The sequence below is a fragment of the Melanotaenia boesemani genome, chromosome 10 (genome assembly GCF_017639745.1).
Source record: "Melanotaenia boesemani isolate fMelBoe1 chromosome 10, fMelBoe1.pri, whole genome shotgun sequence".
NCBI lineage: Eukaryota > Metazoa > Chordata > Actinopteri > Atheriniformes > Melanotaeniidae > Melanotaenia > Melanotaenia boesemani.
In genome coordinates this window covers 37,898,520-37,913,372 of record NC_055691.1, presented here as the reverse complement: position 1 = coordinate 37,913,372, position 14,853 = coordinate 37,898,520, and the positions used below count along the sequence as shown (strand labels likewise).

At 40.6% G+C, this 14,853-nt stretch overlaps 1 protein-coding gene across 4 annotated transcripts in view; it reads right to left on the bottom strand.

Moving 5' to 3' along the window:
- LOC121647360 (septin-7-like) overlaps nucleotides 1-14,853 on the bottom strand; it is a 51,828-nt gene that overhangs the window by 16,374 nt on the left and 20,601 nt on the right. For all 4 annotated transcript variants that reach the window (XM_041996707.1, XM_041996709.1, XM_041996708.1 and 1 more), the window contains exon 3: nucleotides 6,846-6,952. In XM_041996707.1, the coding sequence (XP_041852641.1) occupies nucleotides 6,846-6,952 (107 nt within the window). The remainder of the gene's footprint in view (nucleotides 1-6,845; nucleotides 6,953-14,853) is intronic.

Genomic DNA, 14,853 nt, shown 5'->3' with positions numbered 1-14,853 from the left:
TCTTAGTGAGGACTGGAGCAGCAGCGTTCTGGACTAACTGCAGGTGTCTGATGGACTTTCTAGGGAGATCTGTGAGGACAGCATTACAGTAGTCCAGTCTACTAAAGATAAATACATGGACCAGTTTTTCTAAGTCCTGCTGAGACATCAGTCCTTTAATCCTCATGATCCAAGAGCCTCACAGACGTCCTACAGCACAGCACAGGGCAGTTCAGCAGTGTCAGCTAAGGTGCTGTGCGTTTTTATGCACTGGGATGTTAGTTTATATCTAACCATCATTTTTCTGAACAGGTACAGGTGGGAAATACCCTGATCGTACCCAGACTGATGAGCATGTTCCCATGGCAACCATGTCATTTTAATTGAGAATTAAAAATTTAATTTGAATTATTATACATTTGTCTGGTGCATGTTGGCAGCAGACTGTTCATCTTAGTGTAAATGTATTTCATAACCTACGCTTTGTTTCAGAATGACAGAACATATTTTAGTGGTTGAGCTTCTTAATAACATGCATCTCTGTTTCTCTAGTAAATTCAGATTTTTTTCTTTTTTGTGAGTGTGTAAGCGTGCATTCTCACTAGTATCAATATCAAATATGCCTCATTATTCATTTTTGCAAATAACTAATATATAACATGTGAAAGGTAATACTGGATTTTAAAGATTAAAAGGTTCAAGCTTTTTTATTTTCCAGTTTCTGCAGTATGTGATTACATACACAGGAATCAAAAAACATGTTTCTCTCCATCCTACGGTGCTAATATAAATCACAGTCAGCTGTAAATAGTAGAAAGGACGGCACTTTACGATCACAAACTCTGCCAGGGGTGAACAGTGTCTATATACCACCACATAATCCCGACTGTGTTGATGTAAACACATACTCCACCGCCGTGGGATTTCCCCCCCACAGACTTTGTCCGCTCGGTAGCGTGTTAGCCGCTCCAACTGCACGGCGAAGTCCGAGACGTTGTCATTCAGCCATGTTTCTGTAAAAATTAAAACACAGCTTCACCTCACGCTGGGTAGACCTCAGCAGTCGTAGTGATCTAGTTTGTCAGAGCCGTCCAGAGCGTCCTCTGAAAACATTTTCCCATTTAGATGAAAAGCTTGTGCTATGTTCTTAAAAATAGCTGCGTTTTTAATGTATAAATAGTCATTGTCATTTATATTTAACAAGTAGCCATGAAATGGTCAACCCGCCATGGTATGCTTCATGAGCTCCATAGCAAATGAAGGAAATTCAGAATATTTCTACTACAAAACAAAATAATCAGAGTTAAGCCACATGCAAATAAAATAGTCACAGTAATGTTCAGTCCATCATGTCCTACAGCTGCATACTTTCACCAGGCTATCCAGTTATATTAGGATAAGCCTTTAAAGTAAAACTACAGTCCTTTGACTCCAACACAAACATTCTCAAATTTCCACAAACCTTCCAGATAATCTGTCGGACTTTCCAGCTGACTACATACATCACGCACCAGTTATTGGACATATCTAAGCTTAGTTGCACACCTGGCATGTGTTCAAATGTGTGCTTGTGTTAAAAGTGTCTATGCATGAGATGTCAGCCATCGCCAAACCAAATCTGCTATTTCCACTGTTTCCAAAGAAACACAGATTGGAGAAAACCTCAAAAATGTCCCCTCAGGCTCAACACCATCATTTAAAAAGAAATCTGATCTGGGGGATGTGAACGAACATGAAAGATTTTTCTGCAATAAAAATACTCTGAGCCGGTCTCTCCCCCGAGTCTCAGACCACAGAACCCTTTTCCAACACTAACTGCTGCTTGCAGGACAGCAAACACTCATGTTGATCTCATGGGTTGCAGATGGAGATGGAGCAAGGAGGAAGGATAAAAATATCTTGAGGTTTTTAGTCTCATCTCATGGTCAATAAATCAATCAAAAATAATTTATGAAGCACTTTTCATCAGTAAAAAGTAGCACAAAGTGCTTTACAAGTTTTCAAAAGGATTAAAAAGAATAGCCCATCAAGCCCCTCTCCCACCATACACCCACCACCCCATCTCCTCCACCTCTCCTTCACCCCATTGCCACCAATCTCCACCACATCTCTATAACATCTCCTTCACCCCATCTCCTCCACCTCATCTACTTTACCACATCTCCTCCATAACATCTCCTCCACCCCATCTCCACCTCAACTCCACTCCATCTCCTCCACCACATTGATGATCCATCCATCCATCCATCCATCCAGGTCATTCTTCCTTTTTTTCGAGAGGATATGTCATATGAGGAATGTATGATGTCCAAGTGTTTGCTGATATAACTGGTGGTTTTCGTGGCTGTAGTTAGGTTCCATACCAACTGGGGAAATGTGAGAGTAGATCATAAGTTAAACCTACCTTTTCAACTAAATTAGACCATAATACCAAATAGGGCTGCCTCAAATGATTATTTTGATAATGGAGTAGTCACCAGTTATTTTGTCGATTAACGGGGTTAGATGTAAACTGTAGCTTAAAGCACCCGCAGGCAGCTGCTCTTACATAACCGCTTGAAGTGTGATCTCTAAGTGTTATGTGTACACGATGATAGCTCACATTTCATTGTAAAAGTTGCTCTGGTAGGTAGTTATCATAGTATTCTGGGTTGAACTACAACCATGGACAGGGGTCTCATCCATCACCAACATGTTCAAGATTCCTTTATTTAGGATATTTGCTTGCCAAGGTGCGCATGTTGTTGGCTTGGTAACATTTTCTTTTTATTTCTTTTTTATTTGAAGTATTTAATTCTCAACAAGAACTAAAAAAAAAAACAAAAACAATCAATACAACAAATATTCAAACAGCTGAATGAAAAGCAGCAGAAAAAGAACTTTTTATATAATCTGCCAAATACTTAAACCAATAATTCATCACATTTATGTAAAAATTTAACCAAAACATCTGCAGGCCAACATGCTGCTGATTTCTAACACATACTCACATTTTACACTTTATTACCTACAAAATACCACAGAAAAAAACAGAACACGGCAAATGGACCTCATTCATTATATTTTCTCATCACAGAGTGTTTAACAATCTTTTTTAACACCATTTACTTTCTTTGGTTTCTTTATCCAGATTGTTCCGTAGACTAACTCTATGCACTGAAACACTCCAACACTTTATTTCTACATTTTGGTGTTTGGTGTTTGAAATATTTCGTATCCTTTTAAATTATAATGACTTCATACATGAGCTGTTGTAGTCAACAGATCACCTGATTTCAGTAGTTGTAATTTACTAAATAATGGACTGGATGGATCTGTATCTGCTTCCACAGAGTACAGAGTACACAGATACAGAGTGAAAGACTGCTCAATTGGCTCATCTGATATTTCAGACCACAACATTATTTACATGTCTGTTCAATGGCTCAACAAACCTAAATCTACCCTTTGGTGCTTAAATGTTACTATTCTCAACAAAGAAAATATTTAAAAAAGAGATCAAGAAGAAATTACAGAAACTATAAATTATAACAGTGATGGGCAGGTGAATCCTACTATTCTATGGGACACAATTAAACAGGTTATTAGGGGAGCGCTTAATTTCGAGAACAGCTTATTTGAAGAGACAAAAAAGTAAAACATTTGATAACCTTCAAGAGTCCCTTAGAAATCTCGAACTTCAATCACACTACGATACTTCCAAAGTATTGTTAGAAGAAATAAAGAGGGTTAAGACAGAAATATGAAACATAGATTGGGAGGATATAGAGAAAAAAATTGAGATTGTTCAAAGGCGAAAAAAATCTTGGCAAGATGCATTCAAAAGCAACAATTAAAACATGTAATTACCAAAATTAGGGATCCTTCATCTGGTAATCTGACCTACGATATTGACCAAATTCACTCAATTTTTACAGATTACTATAGAAAACTATACTCAAGCCCACAACCAGTAGAGGAAAGCATTATAACTAACTACTTGTCACAATTAGACCTGCTGTCCCTGGGGACAACACAAAATAAAACTTTAAATGCTCCCATCACTAGAAAGGAATTGGATAGAGCAATCAATAACTTAAAAGCTAATAAAGCATTATGCATGGCCTTAATTAGCCTCGATGCAGAAAAGGCCTTTGACCGCGTAAGTTAGACCTTCTTATACAAGGTATTAGAGCGTCTGGGTTTCATTTGCTAGTTCATCTAAAAGAAAACCAATCGTTATATGGGAATCCTACGGCCAGAATAAAGATCAATGGCCAGCTGTCTAACAACTTCCATCTTTTCAGGGGCACTCACCAGGGCTGCTGCCTTAGCCCGACCCTGTTTGCTCTTTATAGTGCCCCTGGCCCAGGCCATAAGGCAAAACACTGAACTGGAAGGCTTTACAATAGCAAATACTGAACATTTCGTAGCTCTTTTCGCTAACGACATAATTTTCTACTTGCAGAATCCAGATGTAACCTTCCCTAAACTTATGCCAACCCTGAAGGATTTTGGTTGCCTGTCTGGTTATCTTTTAAATATCACTAAAACTCAAGTCCTAACTATTAATTAATCCCCTAATATAAAAACCCAAACAGATTTCAAAGCTAACTGGCAAGCCAAAAAGATGTCCTGTCCTGTGAACTAAAAGATGGACAACACAGATATTGGACTTTAGTTCAAGAATAGAATGTATCAAGATGAATCTACTCCCAAAGTTTCTCTTTCTTTTCTTGTCACTCCCTATCATAATTTCAGACACTCATTTTAATGCATGGGATAAGGTGGTTTCATGTTTCATCTGGGCGGGCGCTAAACCTAGGAAAAACATTTAAAACTCTTCATTTGGATAAAGATCAAGGTGGCTTGGCCCTGCCCAACCTGAAACTGCATTATTACGCAGCCCACGTCAGAAATCTAGTGTGCTGGTGCTCCTCTGATTTTACAGCCCGATGGAAAAAAATTGAGTTAAATGTGGGTAGACCCCCCCCCAAACACAACTGGGACAGAAAACATCCAGTTACTGTAGCAAGGAAAGTACCGTCGTGCACAACACATTATTGATTTGGAATAAATTTGTTCAGAATTACAATCTGTTGAATGACATAAAAATCTTGATCTGGCCCTCTTTCGCTCCAAATTTCTACCCGGGTAGACTGGATCCTGCGTTCCTAGGGTGGAATGCTAGGGGCCTGACAGCGATCTGCTTGTTTCTGGAAGGGAATATTTTTAAACCATTTGAGAAAATACAACCTAAAAAATACAGATTTCTACGAAACTTTTATAATACAGAAATAAAAAAAAGGGCTTTCTTGTATTAGGACCGACCTAATAAAATTTTTTACAGATTCTTAAAAAGCTCTACCTTCCAAAATGGTGTCTAAATTATATAAAGGGCTGCAGAAGTTGAACAAGAACAACACTTTTTATGTCAAATTAAAAAGAGAGCAAGAGCTGGGGACTGACTTATCAGAGGGTGATTGGTGTACAATGTGTGTCACACAACAAACCTCGACTAGCTCTAGAAGATGGAGGGAATTTGGTTTTGAGAGAGGGTTTTTGTGACAACTGACTGTATTCTGACATATTCTGTACCAAGGGATCCCAAGTACTTTTTGCTGGGTCTGCTGTCGGGAAATGTAATAGAGAATAAGGACAAGTACCTCTTTAAAATCCTAACAATTGCTTCTAAAAAGGCCATTACAAGGAACTGGCTCAAAACGGACACTCCTCAGGAAGATCAATGGATGGTAATAATTGAGGAAATTCATTCTATGGAGAAACTGACTTACTGCTTGCGAAACATGGATCACTCAGCATTGGGCAAAATGGCTGGACTATAATCGTAATAGACTTTAATGTCTTCTGTCTGTTTCATGATTGCTGTGTGTACCCCCCAGTGACCCCCCCCCCCCTTTTTTTTTTTAGTTTCCGGTTGTTTAATTTGCTCTGCTTTGTTTGTTAAAATGAATAAAAATAAAGTATATAAAAAAAGAAAGTATCATTGAATTAAATTAATTGAATGTACTTTGACAGCTTTGTTGGTCATTCTTGGCAGTAAACAGAAACAAGTCTTTACAAAATGATTAGGTTATCATTAAACCATAATTAGCATTTATTATTATTATTATTAATTATTACATAAGATTAGATATTTTTGGCTTTCCTGCATTTTTTAGATCTCTACATGATGTGCAGTTCATTAAATAAACAGTTAATTACTACACGACAGAGACTGATATATATTGTTTTATCTGTTTTAAAGTTAGAATTGGTTTGTTGCTATTTTCATTCCCGCTTTCTTGCTAGCATTCGTGCTAGCATTTACATCCAGAGGAATCTTTGCACCTCATTTCATCCTAAAATATCCCAAAATGGATTAATATCAGTGTCATTATAGAAAGAATTAAAACAAACAAAACATAAATGGGTAAACTTGACACTGAATTACGCTGACTGAGACGAGTTTCAGCCTCTATGGGCATTTCAGTGGTCAGGCTTAAAAACACAGACATACAAACAGTTTTTAAAACCTTTACAATTCTTTACAACTTGGATAAAAACAAAGTTTATTTGTTCCCAACACCCAACTTTGGGTATTTGTTATTGTAACAAGAATTTAGATAGTGAAAGAAATCTGCATCAATCAACAAACCCCAGAAGGAAACAGTATTTACCTGCACAAAGAGCTGGATGACATTTCTGTTGTAACCTGCCTAAACCACTGGAGGACATCAACACTTGATGATGATGATGGCCTTGGCAGGATGAAGTGGACTGAGTTTAAATAACAATCAACATCTGTAAAACGTCTGCACATCTCACTCGGGGTGAACTTACCTGTGATGCCGACTCTAACTGGGATAAATGCCGAGTAAGCTCACCTGCACAGTCTTCTTTATGCGCTGGGAGGGACCAGGGTAGTCCTTGGAGTACAGGTCGGTCAGGAAGAGAGAGTTGATGAGTGTCGACTTCCCGAGGCCTGACTCACCTGAGGACACAATTAAACAATGTTTAACATTACTGGTATTATAGTGGCCTTAATGTCCCTCCATAAAACCTATAGTATACCCCTCTGTACACACATATATCATGCACACAAATGCAGACACTGCAGATATAATTTTCTATGTACTCATGGCCTGGAGGGACTGGGTTGAAAATAAAATAAAAGCATTTTCATTGTCTGGTTTGGGAGGGAAAAGGTCAGAGGCTCATGTGCCAGCAAGAAAAGCTTTCCCATAGAGGGAATAAAACATTTCCTTTTTATTTCCAGCTCACTCCCTCCATAACATCCCCCATTCATCCACCCTTCCTCTGTCCCTCTCACTGAACACTTCTTTCCTGCAATAATCTCAATGTGTGCCAACTTTCCGTTTCCATGCGCCCATACGGATGCTAGCAGCACAGAAGCTGTCAGAGTAACGGTTCGTTCAAACGTCTGCATTCGCTTTGCACTGACAAGACGATTAATGATGAGCATCAGGCTCGTGTCTCATGGGGGGGTGTTTGGTTGGCGGGGAGGGCTGCCGGTCCCAATAAGACTCCTGACTGGTTACCATTGTCCAAATTTAGCCTTTGAAAATGTGAGGCCAGCACAGGTCTATGTACTTTCTGAGCAAACATCATCCTTGACTCAGTACACAGTAACTTAGGGTCTTCTTTTAACTCAAAGAAGGAGAAGAGAGACAAAGAAAAAGAAAAAAAAAAACAAAACCATGATTTTAAAAAAGTTGTCAATTACAATCTTTTTGTTTCTTTTCTTTAAAATCATCTTTTTCACATTTCCATTTCCGAACCATCATCGACCTCGCTCACTCTTTACAAACTTAACCTTGAGGATTTTCCATTTGTGTACTTGTTCTAGGAAAGCTGCTGTGTTAGGGATCTCCATCTGACAGCTGCATGCCCCCCTGACCTTTAGAGAAAGAGAGTAGATTATATGCAGAGAGAATCTGCTACAGAAACACAGTCCTGTATCGAATGAAGGAAGCTGAGCTGCTATCAGCATCTATGAAAAAGACATTTCATGCTGCCAACAATGTGAGGTTTGAAAGAAGAAAGCTGAAGGTTTTCCTGCTCCAAATGACCTACACATGTTGCTCCAGTGATTCTAGATCGATGAGCTACATGTCTGGTGTGCCATATCTGGAGTTGTGGTGATTTGATCCATCCATCCATCTTTTTCCGCTTATTCGGAGTCGGGTTGCAGGGGGAAACCCAGACTTCCCTCTCCCCGGCCACATTCACCAGCTCACCGATCTGCCTGTCCATCTTCCACTCCATCCATCCTTCCCTCCCTCCTGAACAAGACCCCGGGATAGGTGAACTCCTCCACTTGGAGCAGGACCTCATTCCCGACCCGGAAAAGGCACTCCACCCTCTTCTGGCTGAGGACCATGGTCTCAGACATGGAGATGCTTATTCTTGCAGAAAAATGCATCATGCATTGGTGATTCGATGTTAGCATTAAATTAAATTTAAAACAGGTATAGCTGTTTAACAAATGTTAAGCCATGATTGCTGCCCAAATATAAAACAAAACTTGAGTCAGATCAGTTTTCTCTGTAAAATGTTTGTCTTTTCAGCACTTTTTGATTGGGTATATTTTATTTGATGGATGGTAGTGCTCTTCTAATCTAAAACACCACCTGCAGGAATCCAACAGCGTTTCCATCCGGACTGTCCATCAGTCCAGGATGACTTGTAGGAAGAACCAGCAGATTTTTGTCTTTACTCCTTGTAACCCCTCAGGCGGTGTCCTGGATGTGTTTGCCCAGCTATGTATGATATTCTGTCCGCCGGTTCATGAAGAGACAGCACAGATGCATGAAGCCCTGGATCTACCTACTCCAAGCAACGTAGAGGGTTGAACTGTATTTGGGTGTGCACATGTTAACACATCTGTTTGTTCCGCTAGCTTTACTCTTTTGGGAGGATGACGCTACTTCTGATGCACATGTGACAAAAACAAACAGTAGGAAATGACCTATAACTGAAGTAGACCATTGAACCAACCAAAAAAGTATTTAGGAGGTTATGAATGAGCTAGAGCATGAAAGTGTGGCACAATGATAAGAGACGAGCTTCACTGTTAATCCCAGAAACAGCTATAAAACCACAGAAGCGAGATCCAAACAAAATTAGTATCCTGCTGCTCTGAAATGAATTTGCAATTGCAGATATTTTTGAAGGAAGTATAACTGCATCCAGATTGACTTGGTTTAATGAAACTTAAAACCACAGTTTTCTGCTGCTTTAACCACGGGGACGAAGCAGGATGTGAGCTTCTCTGGTGCAAGGCGTCGTGTACTTTATAAGCACGCCCGATGAGGTTTTAACACCCAAACTAAAGTCATTCCAAAAGACCGACTCCTATTAATTCTGACTGTGGCAACGAGCCATAAATTGCCTTGTAAACCTGTCAGCCACTAATACAAAATGAACAAAGCCTGATTTCACTCTGACTGTAGCTCAGCTCATCTTCTGTGTCCTGACCAGCAGTAAAAGGGGGTGACAGAGCTGAAAAGCTCTCCATGACGTCGTGAGGTCCCTCCAGATGGGCCTCAACGAAACAGGATCAAAACACATTCAAGCTGAGCACACGGTGGTTAGGCAGGGACTGAATAAATCTAATATTGTTTCTTCAACAACGCTGGAAGTAGCCAACATACGGCTGATATTTCAATGACACGGAGAAAGTACCACACCAAATTAATGAAATTAATAATGAGGGGGTTTAAAACATGCAAGCATCAACTACAGTAACTAAAAGCTGATTCATTATTGATATTATTGAACAACCAACATGGAGGACTGTGACCTGAAAACGACTCATTGATTCCTGGTTTTGGTCGGCTGGTTCAGGGCAACGGATGCTCCAATGAGTCTAATAGTATAACCTCCTTTGGGGAAGGTCTGTCCCAAGTACCCTCCCCCCATTCAACTTTAATTAAATATTGGTTCCACATGGCGAGAGGAAGCCATGCGCGCTCGCTGTAAATGACCCAACAACCTGACGGACTGCTGGCCCTCCATCTCTCTGCATCTCTGTCCTCTCTTTTGTATTCATTTTGTCTGCCTAATCCCATATCATTAAAAATATTAAACCCCCCCCATTTAATTTTTGCTACATGGACAGAAAAAACATCAACAACTTTGATTCTAACTAATCTGCAGGAAATAGTTATTTTTTGGTTTTGTGTTTTTACAGGAGCAGTATAATCGTCTAACCATGCAGAGTGTAAATGTTTATTTCTGCCCAATAAGGTCATTATGTCACAAAACGTCACTTTATATAAAAAAAATTTGAGTTTCCAGTCTTAGAATTCCAGCTTATTCATTAGAAATATCGTCTTTCTAAGCCCTGAACAGTTAGTTTACTAGGTCAGGGTGAAGTATAGGAATATAAAAAGCATGTTTTGTTACATCAGCTGAGCAACCAGACTGACTTCCTTTAAATCAACCATATCGTTTAGTGGAGACAAAGAAGTTGCCGGTGGGACTGTAACCCATGGCTAAGAATGTCCGGCTAACTACGTGGCACAAGGATGCAGACTGAAGTCCTTCCAGTCATCCTCACCAGCAGCAGCAGCCAGACGTTAATCTCTAATCAGTCTAGTGACAACTAGTAAAACGACCTACTGCACAGCATCCAGGGGCTGCAGCTCCAGCTCTGTACAACCGCTGGGTCAACAGACGATATCACCTGTTGCCAAAGGTTGAACGGCATCATGACACTGAGCCACGATGATACCACTGCTGTTGCTATGGTGACAGGACATGTGTATGTATGCTAATTAGCCACGTGGAGGCATTTAAACGGAGGATAATGCTTAGCTGTAGTTAATGGGCTTTTTTAATGCAAGACTATCGATGTACTACAACAACTACATCTGTGGATACTTCTGAATACTTCTGGTTCAAGAATCCTGAACATTAAAATGATGAAAACATTTATCCTTCAGCTGCATTTCCTGTATCTGAACCAGGGGCGTCGCCTGGCCTGGGCGTTCCCGGCTCTAGCCCCGAACATTTCACATCAAGCCCCGAATGTTTTTTCATCCCGGAAGAAATAAGTTTACATTCTCTTAGCCGCCTTATGACATTAAAGAAGAGGGTAGATTTGTAATTTCCTGGCGTATGTGAATGCAACACAGGTACAATATGACCAATCACAGAGGAATTTTATGGAAGCGGGAATCCTCCGTGTTGGCTAACAGCCCGGCGTTTTATCCCTGATCTGAACTGGTGTTATTTCGAGCGTCATTATTAGCGGTCAAAAATGGACATCAAATGGTTTTTTATTTAGAGAAGAGAGAAACTCTTCAGTTGTGGTCGCTGCCAATGGGCAGCAAGACTCTGGCCAACACATGAAACAGGTAAACCACAGATAATTTAAACCCTGTATGTCTTAAAATTAAATGAACATTAGGCAGATCATTCATGACAGTACTTGATACTTCGAAGGTTAAGCTAGCTGTACTAAACCGTTAGCCCTGCCCTTTTCTGTTCTACACATTTACATTAAATCCAGTGGTGAAGTTTACATGATTCGCTGGTTTACCTGCTGCAGTGTGTGTGTGCACACGCGTGAATGCGCTTGTGTTGTAGTAGATGGAAACGGCTATCCCAGTGTTGGATGTTTGGTTTCTAGATGCTGCTGTAGTTTAAATATAGATAAATAAAGAACAGCTTTATTATAAATTTATTTACTGATGTTTTTGTTCACCTCCAGGTCACTGGCTGGTCAGTAGTTAAAGAGTTTTAAAGAGTGTTTTACATTTTATGTTGTTCTCAATACACTTATATTTGTAATACAAAACCAGGCTTTCATGGTCTCACCTTTGTGTGTGGGTGTTTACTTTATGTATTAATGAGGTTGGTGGTTGTTGTATGTGTGTGTTGCTCCAGGACAGGCGTGTTCGAGACTGGGAAGGAAAAATCAGAGTTTACCACTAGTTTAAACTCGGCTATACTACTGAAAAAGTAGTAATGGTAAAGATGGAAAACAGCAAGTGAAAGAAGGAAAGAAGGGAAATGATGAAGGAAAACAAATGAAGTCTGTAGGGAAAAAAGGAAGAGACAGATGAGATGATAGAGAGGTACAGTAAATACAAAAAAGCATGATCTTTATTCTAAATTCTATTTCTAAATTGCAAGTGACTGAAAACAGTTCACGTTCATCCTTTTGTTGCAGAAGATGTGCACTAAAGAGCAGGTTGTGGAGATACACAGCAGATGTCTGGAAAAGTAAAAGTTTACCTCTGATTTTAGAGATCTTGTTTACATTGTCACGTTTAAGATTGAAAATAAATACATAATGAAGCACATGTTACAGTATTTGGCTTTAAACAAGCTGACACAATGCTCAAGAAAGCTTAAATCAAAAGCCATTTTTTACTGTGTTGGTTCTTTACGAGGGTGTGGGCTCAGCCCCTAATGTTCCCAGGTCCAGGAAATGCCCCTGATCTGAACGTTATGGTCAGAGTTCAAATTAATAATTACTTTCAAGATAAATAAATAAAGCTGCTGAGGTTTTCTCATACGGAGCTCCACTGTCCAGTTGAGCACTCTGCCCTTTAACTTGTCCGGGCCGGCTGGTTTACGAGGGTTTCCAAGGGACATGATGCTGACCACCTTAACTTCCTCAACTTTGACTGGACTGTGAGGGGGCTGGGACTGCTGGAGGTCCAGTCTCTCAGTGGTTGTTGTCGGTTGTCAAATCGGCTGAGAAAAGTGTTTAACTGATCTGCAAATGAGGCGGGGTCGGGCTTCTGCTTTCTGCCCATCACAGTGTTGAGCCCTCGCCAAGCCTCCCTTGCATTCCCTGCTATGCAGAGAAACTTGGCTAGCGTCAGTTCAAGCTTTTCATTTCCCAGGTACATGCCGCAGCCGAGGTCATGTGGACGTCCAGTAGCATGCTGGAAGATAAATGTATAGAAAGAAAACCGTGCATATTAAATCTGAATATGTCCAAAAGGTTTTGACTAGCTGGACTGAGAGAGAGAATAACAAACATACAAATGGTCAGAGTGGGATTCCCATGGAATTCCTGACATTCCTTCCTCAGCAGCTGGCCCCCTCACATCCCGACGGACCGGGGCCCAACACAAACACACCTCTAACAGGAGTGTGTGAGGCCACAACCAGATAGGGTGAAATGGGGCATCTGGGGAACAGGCGGGGGGTTGTTTGCTGGACACCAGACTGTTGGAGAAGATAATTCTCCATTGTTTAGGCTAAATGGGCCTGGCTGAAATAGGGGTCAAAGGTAATTGTTTTGGTAAAAGATAAGGATCGGTGTGTCTGGCAGACTGAAGGGACCCAGAAATCATACTGAACTCTGATGGCTGAGGTATGTCTGTTACAGAAAGCCACTTTCATCTGATTTTAGGATTCAGCTTTTTAATTAGAGGGCGAGCACCCAAGACTAAATCTGACAGCGCGTGCTGGGTCAGAGCAAACATGTGCATCTGAAAATAGAGACTGAACGGGAGCACCGCAAAGAGAAACCAGAGAAACCAGAGAGACTTGTCTGCAGTAATTTCACTGAGCATGCATGAACATGCAGATGTGCACAACCCTTTTCCAACACACACTGAAATAGCCTGGGCCTTTGGACCAGAGGCAATGGACAGACTTTAATGAAGCAGCTTTGGAAACAGGCTGCTGTCCTGTTTTCTGGCTAAAGGCAAAATGACCTGACCATAGACAGTAAAATTAACTTGACACTGACTTTGCTCTGCAACTTTCAGCTCGCTCAGAGACCAGAAAGTGACATTTCAGGGTAGAAAAATGTATTTTTGGAGCCAAACGACATTTCTGTGTTATTTATGATCAGCCACAGATCAACAGGTAAAATCTGAAAAGGTAAATTAAAGAAGTTCAAGAGCGGTAATGGAAACACAAGATGTGAAAAACTGTGAAGAACTGTATTTATTCTTTTTTGGTGACGTGAATGTAATTTTGCCAAGAAACACCAGAAGCATGTAGCCTATGACGTATGACGCTACAGAATATAAAGGTTCCTTCATTTTCATTTCAGTTGGGCTCCTAATTCCCGCTCCTGACACATTCCCAGGTCTAATGGGACATACAACAACCACCTGAGCCAAGTTGTGACAGCTGCTGATAGCTAGGTGAAGTTCATTTGTACCTACTGACACAAGTCAAGGCCTCGCTTGTCTCTCAGACATCCTCAGATGTTGTTGGTAATGACTTAACAATACCTTGGAAATTTTCCTTGGAATTTGGCTGCATAAATCCTTCAAATTTGTCATATGAGGGTAAATGCTGGCCAACTCCCCGTACTGCATTCAGATCTGGTGACTGGAGAGACTCATTGATTGTCTCTGGTGCAAATCCAGGAAGATCGGCATTTCCAGAAGCTGTCTTAGTGGTCCGTTCGCCACCAACCAGATCACTGACGGCACATTTTCCTCCCATTGTGATGTTTGAAGTATGAACTTAACCTGAAGCTGCTGACATGTATCTGCAGAATTTTCTGCACAACACTACTGCCTCATGATTGGCCGACTACAGTTTCATATGGACATGAGAGCACATCATCCAGAGCCTATAAGGCGGGAATTTAAGACGGGAATAAGTGTGATTAAGTAGTTACACACTGGCATGAGAAACAGCTTGCATAGTAAATGTGTGTATGAGTGCATCTGGTTAAAGGCGGATTTATACTCCCGTGGGTTCTGCGTCACCGCCATAGTCTCTGGACGTGCACCCCTGCTATGCAGATGGTAATGAGGAAGTTCTCCCTTATGATTGGTCAATTTGGGATTATGAGTTTCCAGATTTCTGGATCTTCTTGCTGAATCTGTGTAGTAACTGCCATTTTTAAAAACACCACCCAGTGAATCAAGTTGATGAGAGGCT